At 53.2% G+C, this 16,763-nt stretch overlaps 7 protein-coding genes across 7 annotated transcripts; 5 read left to right on the forward strand and 2 right to left on the reverse strand.

The window, feature by feature from the left end:
- Positions 1 to 177: 177 nt before the first annotated feature.
- Positions 178 to 2,411, reverse strand: SCP_1301020 (T-complex protein 1 subunit epsilon; the record flags this gene model as incomplete). The annotated part of the gene is made up of 12 exons (XM_027763399.1): positions 178 to 212; positions 270 to 294; positions 350 to 417; positions 474 to 654; positions 713 to 850; positions 906 to 1,091; positions 1,144 to 1,606; positions 1,654 to 1,852; positions 1,904 to 2,068; positions 2,137 to 2,197; positions 2,253 to 2,324; positions 2,376 to 2,411. The coding sequence occupies 12 exons, from the start codon at positions 2,409 to 2,411 to the stop codon at positions 178 to 180; spliced, it is 1,629 nt and encodes a 542-aa protein (XP_027619200.1).
- Positions 2,412 to 3,450: 1,039 nt separating this feature from the next.
- On the forward strand, positions 3,451 to 3,997 carry SCP_1301030 (hypothetical protein; the record flags this gene model as incomplete). The annotated part of the gene is made up of 4 exons (XM_027763400.1): positions 3,451 to 3,554; positions 3,604 to 3,641; positions 3,774 to 3,842; positions 3,906 to 3,997. The coding sequence occupies 4 exons, from the start codon at positions 3,451 to 3,453 to the stop codon at positions 3,995 to 3,997; spliced, it is 303 nt and encodes a 100-aa protein (XP_027619201.1).
- Positions 3,998 to 4,950: 953 nt separating this feature from the next.
- On the reverse strand, positions 4,951 to 5,609 carry SCP_1301040 (hypothetical protein; the record flags this gene model as incomplete). The annotated part of the gene is made up of 4 exons (XM_027763401.1): positions 4,951 to 4,960; positions 5,013 to 5,260; positions 5,317 to 5,436; positions 5,490 to 5,609. 4 exons carry the CDS (start codon positions 5,607 to 5,609, stop codon positions 4,951 to 4,953), a joined length of 498 nt encoding a protein of 165 aa, XP_027619202.1.
- A 913-nt stretch (positions 5,610 to 6,522) lies between these two features.
- Positions 6,523 to 8,215, forward strand: SCP_1301050 (hypothetical protein; the record flags this gene model as incomplete). Its single annotated transcript, XM_027763402.1, has 3 exons — positions 6,523 to 6,583; positions 6,643 to 6,818; positions 6,872 to 8,215. 3 exons carry the CDS (start codon positions 6,523 to 6,525, stop codon positions 8,213 to 8,215), a joined length of 1,581 nt encoding a protein of 526 aa, XP_027619203.1.
- Positions 8,216 to 9,389: 1,174 nt separating this feature from the next.
- Positions 9,390 to 11,297, forward strand: SCP_1301060 (hypothetical protein; the record flags this gene model as incomplete). Its single annotated transcript, XM_027763403.1, has 3 exons — positions 9,390 to 9,586; positions 9,651 to 9,819; positions 9,876 to 11,297. The coding sequence occupies 3 exons, from the start codon at positions 9,390 to 9,392 to the stop codon at positions 11,295 to 11,297; spliced, it is 1,788 nt and encodes a 595-aa protein (XP_027619204.1).
- Positions 11,298 to 12,097: 800 nt separating this feature from the next.
- On the forward strand, positions 12,098 to 13,672 carry SCP_1301070 (hypothetical protein; the record flags this gene model as incomplete). The annotated part of the gene is made up of 9 exons (XM_027763404.1): positions 12,098 to 12,168; positions 12,232 to 12,297; positions 12,362 to 12,391; positions 12,442 to 12,548; positions 12,604 to 12,716; positions 12,774 to 12,807; positions 12,862 to 13,074; positions 13,131 to 13,191; positions 13,258 to 13,672. The coding sequence occupies 9 exons, from the start codon at positions 12,098 to 12,100 to the stop codon at positions 13,670 to 13,672; spliced, it is 1,110 nt and encodes a 369-aa protein (XP_027619205.1).
- A 419-nt stretch (positions 13,673 to 14,091) lies between these two features.
- On the forward strand, positions 14,092 to 16,368 carry SCP_1301080 (hypothetical protein; the record flags this gene model as incomplete). Its single annotated transcript, XM_027763405.1, has 5 exons — positions 14,092 to 14,158; positions 14,215 to 14,408; positions 14,468 to 14,714; positions 14,763 to 14,882; positions 14,942 to 16,368. The coding sequence occupies 5 exons, from the start codon at positions 14,092 to 14,094 to the stop codon at positions 16,366 to 16,368; spliced, it is 2,055 nt and encodes a 684-aa protein (XP_027619206.1).
- Positions 16,369 to 16,763: the final 395 nt, after the last annotated feature.

Below are 16,763 nucleotides of genomic sequence, written 5' to 3' on the forward strand. Positions count from 1 at the left end.
GGTCGTTCGCGATATATCCGTATTTACAGGGCGGCGTGCGTCCATCTTTCTAGCATAGAGTACTCACTTAGATATTGGAGTACGACTAACAGGTTTTCGAGGTGCAGGATCGGGTTAGACGCTCGGGCTGATCTTGAGATTATGCTATTTATTGTTAACCTTCTAGATGATACAGGACTAATCTTCCGCCTCCCCAGCAACGATGACATCGTCTGTGAGCGAAGGAAATCGTGAGAAGAGGACAGTTAAGAGAGTTTCGAGATGCTCACCGATTTTGAGGACTGCTCGTACCAACTGTAGGAATAGCGTCTATCAGCACGGCGTGCGAACCTCGGTGTTGAATACGCACCTGTGTAGCCAGTAGGTATTGCTGTCGTTTCGAGATTAGCGGGTCGTACACATTCTGCTTCTTCATATCTACACGTGTACTGCAATTAATTCCGCGTTTGCGAGCGGATCGTATACCGACGCACCGTTCTCGCCCTTGCCAAGACAGTCAATTCCCAGTGTCGAGTTGCCCTCCTTCACCTGCCGACTCTTCACCTCAGCGAGGGTCTGGATGGGAGATAGGCCGCTGTTCTCCGCAAGTGCGAGAGGAATGGAGTCGAGGGCAGATGCAAATGCGCGCATGGCGTATTGCTCGATGGAAGGTATCTGCAAAATGTGAGTATCGCTTCGAAAAAAAAGAAGAGAATAGAAGACGATGTATTACCTCGTCCGCAGCCTTTCCCACCGCCAGCGAGCAACTGATGTCCGCGGCGCCTCCGCCATACACTATCCGGTTGTCCACGACTATATTCCGGACGGCACAAAGCGCGTCGTGGAGAGAACGTTTTGCCTCGTCAACGATCTGTGCACAATAGGTTTCAGAGATTGAGTTATGCACGCTCAATCATGTGACGCACCATCTTGTTGCTTCCCCGCACGAAGACTGTTACTGTACGTGCATTCGCGCATTGTTCGATCACGAGCATCTTGTCGCGCGTGGTACCGAAGGAGACCTCGCGCACGACGCCCGCCTTGCCCAACTTCTCTGGGGAGAGGTCTTCGAACCGGGGCACGATGCGTCCGTTGGTCGCAATGGCGATGAGCTGCGTAACGTGAGGGACATGTCTCGCATTGCACATTGGCACAGAAACTCACCTCAATCTCCGGGCCGCCAACCCACCGCACGGCAGGAAGATCGTTTTGCATCAACAGGTGGTTCGCCTCATCATCGAAGCCCCACTGGCAGATGACCAGATTCGCGCCAGTGTCCTTGACGAGTTTAATCATGTCTTCGAACTTGGCCTTCTCGTACGCGCGGAGGTTGTTGTACTCCTCCACACTCGTGATGTCGAGTTTGTGCTTCGTCTTCGGGCGTGGAGGTTCGAACGGGCACGTGAGGATGGCGATCTTCGCGTCGTGTACGCTGTGCGGCATCTGCGGGTGCGACATGTCCTTGTCGATCAGCACGCCGCGGATCAGCGCCGTGTCGGCGAGGGAGCCTCCAACTTTGCCGTCGACCTTGATCATGTCGAACGGCACGTCCTTACGCTCGAAGTCCGTGACAGCGAGCACAGCTTCGACAGCGATTTCGGCGAACTTCTGGTGCTCCTTCGAGACACTGAACGATGTTTTAGGGCGTGTCGAGAGCATCCGTAAGGCACTCACATTTTGCTGCCAAGCGCCGTCATGGCGGTTTTGTAGAGGTTGGATGTGTCGGAGAGTGAGAACTCAACGCGGTCAGAAATACGATCCAGGTGCTCGACCGCAACGACACACGCCCGGTCGAAGCCATCTGCGATTCGGATCGGGTGGATTCCACGGTCGAGTAGAGCTTCGCTTTGCTCCAATAATGCACCAGCAAGGACTGGGAACGGAATGAGGTATATGACAAGATCCGGTGTAACTAAACACTCACCGACAACGCCTGTCGTGCCATCACCAATCTCGTCATCCTGACTCTTCGATAGTTGCACGAGCAGCTTCGCGATCTGGTGCTCCACCTCCATCTGGCTGAGGATTGTTGCACCATCATTTGTCACAGTGATGTCGCCATCTGGAGAAATGAGGATTTTATCGAGACCTGGAGACCACGAAGACCGTGAATCTGATCAGCCAGGAGCAATAATGGAGGAGGGTATTTGTGCGGACCTCGAGGTCCGAGCGATGTCCGAATGATGTTTGCTACTGTTCTTGCAGCAAGGATGTGCGACTACGGACGTTTTCTCCTGTAAGACACGGGAATACAGGTCCTAAGTGTGACATGCCTTAATTGCCTCAATGCCATGACTGCGAGTCTTCTTGGCTTGCTCGCGGAGGATAATGAACGGACGACCGTACTGCGGACATATTTATCAGCAGTGCCTCAAAAATACGGAAGAAATGCGCACCTCGTCAGTCGCATACATGGCCTGTGGTTCACTCATGGCTGGAACGAGCTAAGACGCGTTCAGTAACTGCAGTTTGTGTGACCGAGAAAGGCAAAGAACAAGCGCGTGACATGCTGTCACTTTCGTAGTCACCTTGGAACAAATCACAAGTTCACAACCGATGATTCAAATAGTCAGTCACAGCTGCTGCAGTGCTCCGGCCACACAGTAAAAGTTTACATGAGAAGCACCGAGCAATGTGCACTCCTCATGCCCTACGGCCAGTGTTCACTCTCAGTGTTTACCCGAAGCGATTGTTAAGGATTGTCAAGATATTTACTCCGTCGGAGGTTCCAAGACACTGTGTTCATAGGCAGGAATTACAAGAGGCCGTTAGCTCGAAGCACAATTCCAAGCGTAAAGGTAAGCTCTCCTCGGCAATTTGAACGGGGGCGTAGATTATCTGGATAAAGAAATTGTAGAGATCTTGGTAACGAAATGTGGGGATGGGTAACGGATATGGGGGGCCGATGTCGAGAATACACTTAGGACCTGCAAAGAGTGTCTGTATGATCGTAAGAAATGCTGATAGACGGACGCCGGAGGCGTTAGCGGCACTCAGTACTCAATGGCTAAGCATTCTTCGTTACTACGTCAATAGATATTATCATATTCTGGGACTTACAGAAAGAGTCCAGGATCCTGTACATGCATGTACCAGTGGTTTAAATCGAAACGAATAGCTGAATATGATTGACATTTTCACATTGAGGAGCACCACCCTCTAGATGAAAACATTTCCACACTAACATATGAACTTCAAGTTCAACAATGGAAGCTGGAACGATCAACGCTATTGTGGAGAAGCTCAGATGCGGTCTAGTGGCGACACGTCAAACGACAGTGTCCTCAACCTCAAGGCTGCTGCCCCGCGCGACCTGACGCGACGCGCCAACTTGAAAGTCCGCGACTGTCACGTGCCTCAGCTATCCCGATTTGCTTCTCGGGTGACTTTCTCGACGGCTTGCTCTCACGACCGACAAGCCCTAGCTCTCCAGCGTCACCTTCCAACGGTTTACCCGGCCTCTGGGACGCGATGCCAATCACGAACGCACCGGTCGTAAATAAGGCGACGCGGTTGCGCGTACTCGCGCTGTACAAGGAGCTGCACAGGCTCGGACGGGATTACCCTGATCCCTCGTGCGTGTCCTCGCGCGGTCGAATTCGTGTGCTCATTCGTGCGTCGCAGATACAATTTTCACGGGAAGCTGCGCGGGCTGTTTGAGAGTGCGTACTGTCTTTTCTTGTCAGTCTCTTCTCAGCAGCTTGGTTGGTGGTGTTGAGTCTGATCTCTGTCGCGAAGAGTTGTGATGCCTATATGCGCTATGTTCTTTCGTCCTCACTCATTGCTCTCAACAGAGAACAGAAATTTACAAAATCCAGAAGATATTGAACGCGCGATTAAGCTTGGAGAATATATTAGAAACGGTGCATCGCCCTCATTCTTCCTCCGCCAGAACGGGCCAAGCTGACAAGCGCCGCTCTTGGCAGAGACACTTGCACTCTACTCCCTCCGCAAATACCGACATCTCAAGCGCATGTATCCTGACTCCCCGGTCTCACCTTCCGATCTGCCTGCGTAGTAGGCGCACCCATCCATATATCCCAAACTGACACCCCCACTGGATCCATGCGACGCCTATTGCGACTATACAGTGCTGCATGTGTGCGACTTGTGTGCGTTGCTGCATAATTGTATGCGCATCATGTTGCTGTACGCGTGCTTCTTGGCAACTCCGATCTTCCGACATTCCGCCAGGATATCTCTATATATGTGCTCTTATATGTCAGCCAGTCTCTCACAGGTAGCGGCACGCCGCCCTTGGTTGCCGAATCACCACCTCCACATTATGTTCCAATAGCGCCTACCGATACGACGGTACACCGGTGGGGCGCACTGATTTGGATGGGATCGATCTTGACTCTGCCCCTCTTCTGTTCAATTTCTTGTGGATCTCCCTCTCCCTTTCAATAATGCTATCACATCCACGCATGCCGACATACCCAGACCCCAAGCCATGATTGTCTCACCCCCAATGCAGACCTCGGAACAATTCACTGTCAAAGCAAGGACGTCCCTGCATCATCGCAGCCGAAATGGGATCCGATACCACACCCCATCAGGACCGAGTCTCTCCTCCACACGACATCTCCTCCAATGTGCGTACTCGTGCACTGCCCCCCGCGAAATTAATCGGTATCACAAAACATCTGTATCAGTATACTAGCCCATTGCGAGATACACCAGGTGATTTCTGCATGTCGCTGTACGTTCCATTCGGAGTTCTGCTGGCCACGCACTTTGGGTGCAACGTTAAACTGCCGTTGTTGGCGCTCGCCCTGTTGTCGGGATATATCGATCGCGTGGCTTTTGGATGGGTCTCAAGCCAGTGCAGACGAAACTCACTCAGCGATTACAGGCGCAGATGAAGAACATGCAGAATGAAAGCTATGCAGTACAACGGATTGCTCGGTACATGTACAATAGGGAAGCATGTTGCGCGAGGAACTTGCGGATGGGTGCGTAAGGTGTAAATCAATCGGGCCTTTTCCCTATCTCAGCGGTCAAGACAACTCGGGTGCCTGCCTAGTGCTTACTTCCTGGTCTGCTTCTGCTCGTACTCGTACTCGCGCTCGATGGTCTCGTGGGCAGGCGCACCCTTGAGGGGGCCAGAGATCTCGTCGCGCTCGTACGTGGCCTCGCGGGACTCGATGGTACCCTCACCGTTGCTGAGCAGCTCCGTTTTGGAGGAGGCAGAGGACGTGTGCTCTGAATGGTGCCGGTTGCGAATGTGTTCGATCGTGCGCTGCTCCAATTCGGAGGTAGGGATCTCTGAGCGGTCCGCCTACGAGGTGAGTGTCAGCAAACAAATTGGAGCACTACAGGAGATGATGAACAGACCTTGACGGCGGCTTCTGATGCGCTGGCAAGGTACTCGTTCCAGCCTGGTGCATTTTCCACTGTGGTAGATGTCTTGTGCTGGCTCTTGGAGAGGTTGCGCTGCTTCTCGAGCTCCAGAACCTAAGAGTTGTCAGCCTCGCTGCGTGGGTGGGTCAGCGTGGAAAGGTACAGACCTCTGGATCGTTATCGTTCGTTGTGCTGGAGTAGGAGCGAGGCGTGCACACTGCGACAGCGGGCCTTCGAGCTGCAGCTGCACTGCGTTTGAGAGTGGTACGGGCGGTGAGGGAGAGCATGGCGGGCGGTGGTATATGGTGGTGGTGGTGGTGTCGGTGGAGGAGACCAAGCGGCAGCGGTCGGGATATGTAGCGGACAGGAAAGGCCTAGCGTGTGCGGACAGGGGTGTGGTCACTGGGCTCCCAAATCCTTCGACGAAATGGGCACGGCGTCATCATGTTCTGCCCCTGACGTCACCTCGTCTATTATGTAAGCTTCCTTTTTCTTCACCCCATATCTCGACTGATTCATGATGGAATTCAGTCGTTCCGTGCCCGTGCAAATATTGAGCGAGTGGCCGAAGTACTCGGTGGCGGTGGTGGTCTTCTCGTCGGCAACATCCGCGTCGATCTATGATGTGAATCGGCGTGACCGTGAGCATGTTAGCGGATGCTTTTGTCACCCGTCACACCGTCACACCCGCTTGTTTTCGTCGGAGCCCAAGTTGAGTTCAAGCAACTATCTTTCTTGAACCATCCCCACTAACTCTCCGGCTGTCGCGCCTTTAGCGACAGCGGCCACTCGCTCTCTTCTCCAAGGTATCTTTTGCCCGCTATTCGCGCCCGTCAATTTCTCAGCAGTTACATTACTGTTCCTTTCGTTGTGGCCTTGTTCTTTTCTTTTGCGGGGGTCACTGACTCTCTCGGTGGCCTCGATTAATCACGCCTCGACTCAAGGTGAGGCACTCGTTTGGTCATTATTGTCTATAACTGACGGTTTTTAATAACTTCCTCCCCGTCTTTCAGTTTTGGCCATTTTAACCCTTGTTTGTCAACAAATTTCTTCTCCACGCTTTCACTAGCCCCTACTGACAACCCTCTCACCGAAGGCACGACTTTTTTTGCCCGCTAACTCGCTGCGACTGATATTTTATCACTTCACTCACCCTGTGGTTTAACTTTCACTCCCGGTTCAAACTTCAACATAGGTCACATGCTCTTCATCGATTCTCCCGAACAGCATGTTCGACAGCCCGTCGAAGCTGATCAAGCTCGTGAGACCTTTTCTCCTGAGATGTCCTGCACATCGCGCTGAACAGGCTCGCGCCAGTAGATGAATGTCGCGCCGTATTTCAGGCACTCTCTGTCTCAAGATCCAAGCTGGAACTGCAGAAGATGCCCGCAGAAATTTTAGATGCGATTATAAAACTAGTCGGGGCAGAATCTGCACGACGGCTTTGCTCCCTTTGTCGCGCTTTCCGACAGATATCATTCCCTTACATACACACGGTTCGATATCCTATTCTTTTTTCACATCACGTAACTGAGTAATTCATCTGCAGAGCCGCAAACTCACAATATTGCGAATTCCCAATCTTCATTCTCTCGACTGGCATCTCATGAGATCGAATGAGATCATTAAGCACCTAACTATCGCGCGACAGAAATTCATGGAGAACATGATGTTCATTACCCGCCCCGATGTCATCCTGCGCATCCGGCGGCTGGAGCTCGCGACCGCGAACGATGTATGCTATCGTGGCCTACTAAAGTTGGCCCAAGTTCGGGATGTGGATACCGTCTTCAGTGTTTACTGCCGTCCTGTTGTGCAGGGCATCAACAACCTTCTCGCAGGTGCAAGACATCTCACGACACTTTGTTTTACCAGGATAGAGATCTCATCCGCGATTGTCGCCGTCATGGCCGATATGCCTGCACTCTATACGCTGGAAATCTTGTACTGCGATTATAAACTTCCCTCTGCTGATGGCGATTCCGACAAGGTCCCCTCTGTCCGAAATCTTACGTTGCGTGGCAAGCCGAACGAGCGCACCCTGCACCCGCTCGCATTTCTCCCGAATGTGCTTGTGCTTGTGCTTGCAGGCGAACCTCTTTATAGTCCCATTTGCCTGCCTTCAGATTCCTTCCGCGAGTGCTACAACCCGTTCTCCACCCTCGAGCGCATCATTATACAGTTCCCAGAGCACGATGAGACTCTCAGAATATACGATTGGATGTGCGATGCAATCAGGAAGTTCGATGGGCTCCGCCTGACCCATTTTAAGGCGCTGATGCAGTCTCCGTTAGATTATCTTGACACCGAGAAGTTCGTTTTCGCCCTTCAGTTCGCACCGCTGCGCACCCTTGTCCTTGACGGCCTTTGGCACATACCGGAAGATCTCTTCATAGAGCTGGCGGACTGCCCTCAGCTCGAGCAGCTCACGCTCACGTACGCGCACTACAATGACACATCACGCGCGGCAACTGTGTGGCCCGAGCCGATGTCACAATACGCCGAATGGCTCGCGTACCTTCCTGCGCTACGGGACTTTGCATGGAACTACCTTGTGGACCCGCTCGCGCGCAGCGGGACGCGGGAATATTGGAACGAGGTGGGGTACCCCGTCGTCCCCGACGGGCGGCTCCCGGATCTGCGCTTCCGGGACTGGTCGGTCCTCGCGCGCATATTTGTGGCGTACTGTCCTGATCTGCACTCACTGGAGTTCTTGTCGGAGCGGACAGCCATCTTGGCGTTTACGATGGGCCCTGGGAGGGATGTGGACGGGCGGGTCACGGTCGTGTCGCATGACTTGCCGTGGAATGGCTCGAAGCGGCAGGAGGAGATGAATCCCAACGACGACGTTGTGAACACCAAGAATGCGTGGGTAGTTGGGCTTGATGAATGAGTGCCAGGGCGGAGGCTATGAGTATGTATTTTCTTTATCGGAGGGCTGGTCCCTACCGTGAACGGATTCGAGGTTTGGATGATACCGGTTGTGTAGAACTCATGTGCTCCATTTATCTATAGCTCTATAGATTCGCTGCTTTGTATCTCGCTATTGTTGTCAACGCGTTCCTTCGAGTTTTAGTTGGCCTGACTGGATGAAGCTCAACTGGCATTTCGACTTCATTCAAGAGCCCTCTGCCATCGTACCCCTGCTGATAGGTTAGAGTTCCCTGGGTAATTACGGCGGTGAGATACGCGCAAAAGAAGTGCTTGCGACGAAGTGCTGAAGAGGGCGATGATTCTGCAGGGGAGCCTGAGGTGACCGCACGCCGCAGCGTCGCGTCGTGCGTCTGGTTGGCGAGAGACATATCTGGACGCGTCTGTCACGCGTCCGCCACGTCACGCTTCTCGGAACGTGCACGAGCACTCTCCTCATGACCACACCCTTCCTCGTTTGTCTGCTAAGCTCTCTCTCGTAGATGCCTGCTAACTCATGCAAGGCAAAGCGGCATTTTTCCCACTAGCATACGCTTTCTATTTCTACTTCTCTGATCATTCTCCGTCTCTCTACAGTCTACCCATCAATCCACTTTTTTCTCTATTCAGTTCTCAGTTTGCGACCCACATCGTCAATCACCATAAACCATTGTATCCGTTCACATTTACCGAACTTCATGGATTCGGAAGACGAAAGAGAGCTCCAAGAGGAAGACAGGCAGAACAGCCAAGGACACTTCACTGGTACATTTCTGCATCCCGCAAAAATGGGCTCCATCTGTTTACTTACCACCGTTCCTCTCTACGTGCCACAGCTCCGAAAGAGCGCATACCCATCAGACTGTATGCAGATCTCGAGGACAGGATGAGGCGCTCCGTGTTCAAAGTCCAGTCCCACGCAGTCCACCTAGGGCCCGAAAGTTCGAAAGACATGCTCGAGAAGTTCGCCGATCTGCGGAGTACGCTGCGCGTTAGCCGATTTTTTCAGGCTGTCCAGGGGTTCCACCAGGTTCGTCTTGTTATCCCAACACTTCTCATCCGCGGGCTGGCACACGCGCTGAGATTGCCTTTGCTCGTAGGGCTCGCTCGATCTCACAGGTCGGAATCCACGTCGGTATAACTCGCTTATACGGCGCATGGACGCTTTTTTGGTAGACGTAGCCACCCTGCAGAAATACACCACGAAACACGAACTGCATGTCAACGACGACGACGGCCACCCTGTCGTCGCCATCGCGTACATCATCAATCCACCTATGGTACTCGACCAATTCCGCACCAAATGGAGGGTAGCGCTGTATGACCTGCAAAGCATCTTCCAGCAAGCCGGCGAGTATGCTTCCGTGTTGCATAATACGAGCAACCTTGACAAACGTTGTTCTCGTAGCTGCGCATAGCGTGATGATTGCGCAGTACCCCCAGCCGAAGTTCCAAGAGCGGTGGTTACTAGACCTTCCCACAGAGCTACTCCACTACATCATGGAGTTCGCTCGCATAGAGGATGCTCGCCGGCTTGGATCAGTCTGTCGCACACTCCGTGCCATATCCTTTTCCCACATATATCAGGTTTGGGGAGACGTCCTTCATATATGTGCACGATGGCTGACTTGCTCTCTGCCTAGAGGCGCAACCTCGCGCTATGGATCGAACCGACGTACGTTGATGAAAGTGGAATGCGAATCACCGGCGACAGACGCGACGGATACATCAAGGAGTATCTCCACAAGGTGCGGAAGCGGTTCCTCGCGGAAGTCGCATTTCTTCTGGAACACCGCGAGATCTTAGGGCGTATCCGGCGCCTGGAGCTTTCGCCCGCAACTTCCAACCCGAACGCCAACTACTACTTCGACAGAGCCGGGCTATATCACCATCTAATCGACCATAAAGAGTATTTCGCACCGATCCTGCGCGGTGTGGATGACATCCTTGCAGGTGCGCCACAGGTCAAAAGTCTGCGACTGAGTGACATGGAAATTACGCCTTCGATGGTTGCATCGATGGCAGCCATGTCCTCGCTGCACACGCTTGAGCTTATCTCCTGCGAATATATACATCCAGCATCGGAGGATGAGGACGGTGGCACATCGGCGCACCTGGTGCTCAGCTCCGTCCACAATGCGTCGTTCTTCGTCGGCGAGCGGATCAACGCCACGCTGCATGCGCTTGCGCTCCTGCCGAACGTGCGCATGCTCGCGCTCGTCGGCGACGCAGAGGAGTTCCACGTCGGACTACCCAATGCCGCGTTCCGCACCGCGCACAACCCGTTCCGGACTGCGGAGCGCGTCGTCCTGCAGTTCCCCGCGTATGGCGACTTCCCGAAGCTGCGCAAGTGGCTGCTCGCAGCCGCAGAAGAGCCTGGGGGGCTGCGCCTCACACACCTGAAGCTGCAGATGTACGACAGCCTCGAAATCGAGGAAGCGCTCCTGCTGATCGGTGCGCTGCGTGGGGCGCCACTGAGTACCCTCGTATTGGACGGGATGGAGGATGTGTCCGAGGAGCTCTTCGACGCTATCGCGGACTCCTTTCCGCGTCTAGAGGCGCTCACGCTCACGTACATGCACAACCGGCAGCGCAGGGCGTGCACGCCGAGCGTGTGGCCCGAGCCGACATGGGCGTACGCTCGCCGCCTTGCACGTTTTCCCGCGCTGCGCCACTTTGCGTGGAACTTCTGTATCACGCCGCTCGCAGTGAGAGCGCCGTGGGACTTGCTACGCGCCGAGGCTGGGTATCCGGATCCAGACTCAAACTCTGACGCCGACCCCAATACTGCGGACGCGCCGGACGAGGACTACGTCTTTACTGATTGGAGATGTCTGGCGCGCCTGTTCATGGCACACTGCCCGACGCTGCGCTCGCTGGAGTTTTTGTCGCACCGGGAGGCAAAGCTCGCGTTCACGATTGGGCCCCAGAGAGACGCGGACGGGAGGATTGTGGTGGAGGCACACGAGCCGTTCTGCCACATATCGACGCGTCAGGACGAGATCAATCCTGAGTTGGACGTGGATCTCGGGACGAATGCTTGGGCGGTAGGGCCGGCGGCATGAGTGTGGAAGGTGTGCGTGCGCATCATCACGATGTCGGTGAGTCGGGCGCCCTTCTCTATTGGTCTTTCTAGCTGATGAGCAGGCCAGGACTGCTGGACATTTGCCACCTTGGGAGGTGTAGGAGGGACTCAAAGTAAGGTTGACCTCATCCGTACCCATTCAATTTGACATTCGCATCAAAATACATTTTGAGGCATACAAAAACGAACTCCACTTCAACGTTCGCACAACTCTCATTTCGACAATGATGAAAATTAGGACGTGTTCCTTTCGAAATTTCATCGTTCCCTAACTTACCCTCTGATGAGGTGTAGGAATGTTTTCAGATTTTGAACATGAAGTCACGCTCGGCTTTTTCCGTTGGATGAGTATGGCTTGGAATGATTGGGGTCCGTCAGGCATCCTTTAGGGTTTTATGGGGTCCCGATCGGTGAAGGGGATCTGAGATCTGCACTTTGGTCCGCCCTGCCGCTGAGTTCGGTTAGGATGCTATCCCACTTGCATGAGCAGCACAAGGCCAGAACAAGACACCGTCGAACGACACTCGAAGTGCCGAGGCCACTATCGTGCGGGCTGCGACAAAAAATGGTTGGCCTTTTACCTCCGCCGCGGGACAGCTCCCGGAGCGCCCATGCGGCATCAGCAGCCCATATAGCGCGAGGCACCAGCCTTGGCGGCATTTTGTTTCACCTCCACGACAACGCGAGGAGCAGCGATCTTCGACGCTCTTTCTCCTTCCCCTCATGAATAGCAGCACAGCTTGGTTCCTTGATACCACTCGTATTGCTAGCTGAATAACAATGTCCTGCTGCCCAGAGAGCAGGACGCCGGCGTATTTGCGCGTCGCATCGTTGGCGATTGCGATGTACGAGTGAGTAGATCTTTGTCCTCGGATGAGTGTCGCCTCTTAAGATTACAATGTGCGTCGGTACAGTTGGTTATGGACGCTTCCTGTGGAATATCGGATATATCGCGAGCAATCCTCCATTTTCAACTTGAGGTGTGTCTTCGCCTGTATCGGTCAGTGGCTCACTGGAGATTGACCGTAAGTTGGTCGAGGACAGCCGGCCTTGTATTTTCTTCATCTTGATACGGTTCGCATCTGTGTCATTGTTTCAACCTGCCCTGTACAAATTTGCTACAGGTACGTTAGCATCGTAACGATGGTGGCGAACAACGTCGGATTCTTCCGACACGACATACCCCCGTCCGTCTGTTCACATTATCTGTACTTTGCGCCTATCATGAAGTGTAAGTGGCCTTCTGGATCCTGCTGTTTCCTCGATCATGATCGCCGATGCGACAGCAACGCAAATTCTCGTTACTCAAGGTATACTCTTCCTTCGGACATGGGCAATCAGCAGACGATCGCAGTGGGTATTCTGGACGCTCGCTATACTGTTTTCTGTTTCTATCCCTGTGAGCGAACTCCATACTTCTACACCAGCGCTTTCTCAGATTCGATGGTTCTGGTAGGTGGAATACTTCGTGAGCGTCTACAAGCGCGTCCGTACGTCTTTCGCACCATTGCAGCAGCAATGGGCCTGAAAACCGATCATTATAGCCGTTCAAAGCGACTGCGGAAACTGTACGTCCGCAAACCAAGACGGCTACCGGGTCGCATGGGTGTTCTATATGATCTGCATGGTGTACGACACGACGTGCACGGCGATTGTAACGAGCTACCTCTGGTTCGAGTCTCTGAATACGAACAACGGCCAACGCCTCGCCCGCCTCCTCCTCAGGGAAGGCCTCATATACTTCGTGTTCCTCACCGGTACGCCTGTGGCCGCTGATGTTCTCCACCTGCTTGAACCGTGTTTTTCTCGATAGTGGTGAATATCCTGAACCTGATAGTGTACCACACTGCGAAAACAAACGCCCAGTCCGCCGCGTACGTACCCCTCCCTTTCTGCCACTGACCTACTCGCGCTGATCGAACTATGGACGAACCGCACAGCGCATCTCTGGGCTACGCTATTACCTGGATTATGGCTCAGCGCATCCTCATCCAGCTGCACGAAATGCGAAGGAGCGCGCAACTCGTCAGTGCGGCCAGTGCCCATACGCCATCAATATCGGCCTCGCGCTCGCTCTCACGCTCGCAATCAGGGGTGGACCGTGCGGAGGCGCAGATATGGCCGCCCACACCCACGCACACGCTCGATCTCCGCCCCGACATGGTGTTGTCCATCTCTCAGCCCAGCGAGAGTGAGAGTGGGAGTAGGCGGGAGGTGCGCGGTGAGACGGTCGTGCCACAGGAGGTGACTATGTCCAGCAGGGCGGATGCGAAGTGCCGGTGCCAGGGCGATGGCGATGGCGACGGCGTGGTGGTGGGTGCAGGAGATGGCAAAGGTGAGAGGGGCTGTGTATGAACGGTGCATGCGAGGGCCCCCGGTGCAGACGTGTGCTCGGAGAAAAGGTCGGATGGGTGAGTGGTACGTTCGTGGGTGTGTGAGCGCTCTCGTGTTCTTCTCGTTTTGCTTGTGCTTCTACTCTTGCTTTGCATGCAGCTATACGGATGATGTTGATTCAAGGTGTACACCAGGTCTTTGCAAGTAGGTATCTTACGCTATAATAATTGCGAAGCATCGTAAATGTTACAGATGGATTCCGACATACTGTAGATAGCGGGTTGGTGTATGTTTAGTGCTGTATATTTTTACCCCCATTACGAGTTCAATCCAAATTTCAAATTGACGAGCATAAAACGCGACTCACGTGACACGCGTTGCCGATTTTCTCCTTTCAGCGTTCTTTCACTAGCGTGACAATTTCTGTTTTCACGACGAATATGGACTCTGAGGATGAGAGACTGCTTGATGTACAGGAAAAGAAAAAGAAGCAGCCATTCTGGTATCGTACGCGGACTTGACCACCTGCCCTATCTTTTGACTAACCCGAAATTTCACCTCAGCCAGCGTACCAACTGTGTGTCTGAGACTTTACGAAGATGAAGAAGCACAGGCCGCACTGGAGATATGGCGAAGCGAATTCGGAAATCATCTTCAAAATGGTGGAATGGAACCAAGTTCACAATCCAAGCCTACCGATATCACCGGCCTGATCCGTGCCCGACGATTCTTCCACTCCTTGGAAGGATACCATACTGTATGTATCTTGTTGTATCACATCACCTACCTTCAGAATTTCCGATGCTGCTTGAGCAGGGCTCGCTCGATCTGACAGGTCGTAGCGAGGCTCGGTACCGCTCCCTGATTTCGCGGATGAAGAAGTTGCTAGAAGACCTCGCCAAAGTCAAAGCGTATTCCAAACGAATTGAGTCTGTGGATCACTTTGGAGAACATACATTTGTGTTCGTGGACTACGAAGTAACTCCTCCATCAGTTTTGCAAAACTTCCGAGCGAAGTGGAAGATGCCTTATTGCGACTTGGGAGAGATAATTTCGATGGCCGGTGAGTAAATTTTGCCTTGTTAGTACGTGATCTAACATTCTGCCCCAGTCCATCTTGAAAGAGTAATGGAAAAGCATCCGAAACCCATATTTCAGCAGCTTTTTCTTTTGGATCTGCCGCCTGAGCTGATCCACCACGTCATGGCATGCCATGATGTCCAAACCGCGCGTCTGCTTGGAGCCACATGTCGCCATCTCCATGAAATATCTGTTTCACACATTTACCAGGCATGTCTGTGCAGTCTCTGACATCTCTATCCTCACTCAGCAGGTCTTTACAGAGCCGTAGGATGGGCCTCTGGTACGATTATGCCTTATACGGTCAAATAGCCTCGTACACGGAGGAGGAGACGAACAAGTACTTTCGGGACTACTCGCTCGAGATGCATCGAAAATTCCTCAACGATGTCGACTTTCTTCTCTCCCGTCGCGACATCCTCCATCGTATCATTGACTTGTCCTTCATTACCGGATGGCGAGATGGCTCTCTCTCGCGTGCGGGCATAGAAAGAGGCTCGGATGCGTGGCGCACTTACATGACCCCGGTGTGGGACGGCTTTGCGAGCGCCTTACAGCACACTATACATTTGTCCACGCTCAAGCTTCTCTTCACTGTCGTGACACCGGCGATGGTAGACGCATTGGCAGCCATTCCTACTCTGCGTACTCTAGAGTGTCATGCATGCCCATGTGCCCTCGCACTCCAGGCCAACAGCCAGCCCTCACTCACGTCGGTGTGCAATGTCATCATCGACGTGGTCGAGGTGGACACTCACGCTGCTCTCAGTATTCTGAAGCATCTCCCGAACGTGCGCGTGCTCGGGGTGCATGGGGGGCAGGCGCAGGTGCTGGACTTCGATTCATTGGTTCACCACGGTTACATCTTGAACCCCTTTCTCACCTCAGAACGAATGATCGTGGAAAATGCCTCCGTCGAGACTGTGTTCTCCATAATTTTGCACGCATCCGCCATTGCAAGCATGCCTGGAGGCGGCCTACGCCTCACACACTTCAAGCTCGAGTCGCCGTTCGGTCTGCGTTCGAATAACGTGTTCGACATGATTGGTGCTCTACGCGGCGCTCCGCTACGGGTGCTCGCCCTGGAAGGCCTCGAATATGTTGAAGACGAGTTGTTTGACCTCATTGCAACTACCTTTCCGGACTTACGCATGCTGACGCTATTCAGACGGGAGAGTGAGCGGCAGCTCAGGAACAGGGCGAGTGCATGGCCTGGCACAACCTGGGAATATGCACAACGCCTTGCTCAGTTTCCTCACCTCGAGCATTTTGGGTGGAACTTCAGCATGAGACCCGAAATCTTCCCGACGACGTTCGACTTCGTCTTCATGGAGGAAGGCTACTCGGAATCTAATTGCGCGCGCCGGATGGAGATGGGCGAAGACGACCTGTACTTCTTGGATTGGGCGTGTCTCGCACGGTTGTTCGCGGCGTACTGTCCTTCGCTGCGGAGCCTTGCATTCCTGATCGAACATAACCTGTCGTCGCTGAGCTTCAGCATGTCGAGAGATTGCGAAGGCCGGCTTGTAGTGGCATCCGACGATTTCAGCGTCCCTCACCCTCACCGCCATCTATGGGCCAGCCCATCATTGCGCACAATCTGTTACAATCCATGGGTAATGGGGCAGCAATCATAACGGCTGTGAGATGTATCGTAACGTTATAAATGCGTGTAATCACAAATTGACGATGTGTAACAATACAGAGCACAAATAGCACGAGTGAGATTCACTAAGAAAAACGCAGTAAAATAGCTGACGGGAAGCAAGAATTGTACACATTACGCTGTACAGTTGTAGATTAGCAGGGATATCAGGGTAAGAAGATGGATATATGCCCCGGGTATGTCGTCCATGGACAGTTTTTGAATCAGTGCCAGAACAAGAACAACATGATGGAGGGGTATGCAGAGTATAGACAGACGTGTAAACTCGTTAGATGTGGTGCTTATGATTATGCAACAGCGAGTCATGTGGAAGGGACTGCAATCCTTCTTATCAAATTGTTGAATCATTGCAAGGAATAAAAATGC

Source organism: Sparassis crispa (assembly GCF_003851025.1).
Source record: "Sparassis crispa DNA, contig_000012F, whole genome shotgun sequence".
NCBI classification, from domain to species: Eukaryota; Fungi; Basidiomycota; class Agaricomycetes; order Polyporales; family Sparassidaceae; genus Sparassis; species Sparassis crispa.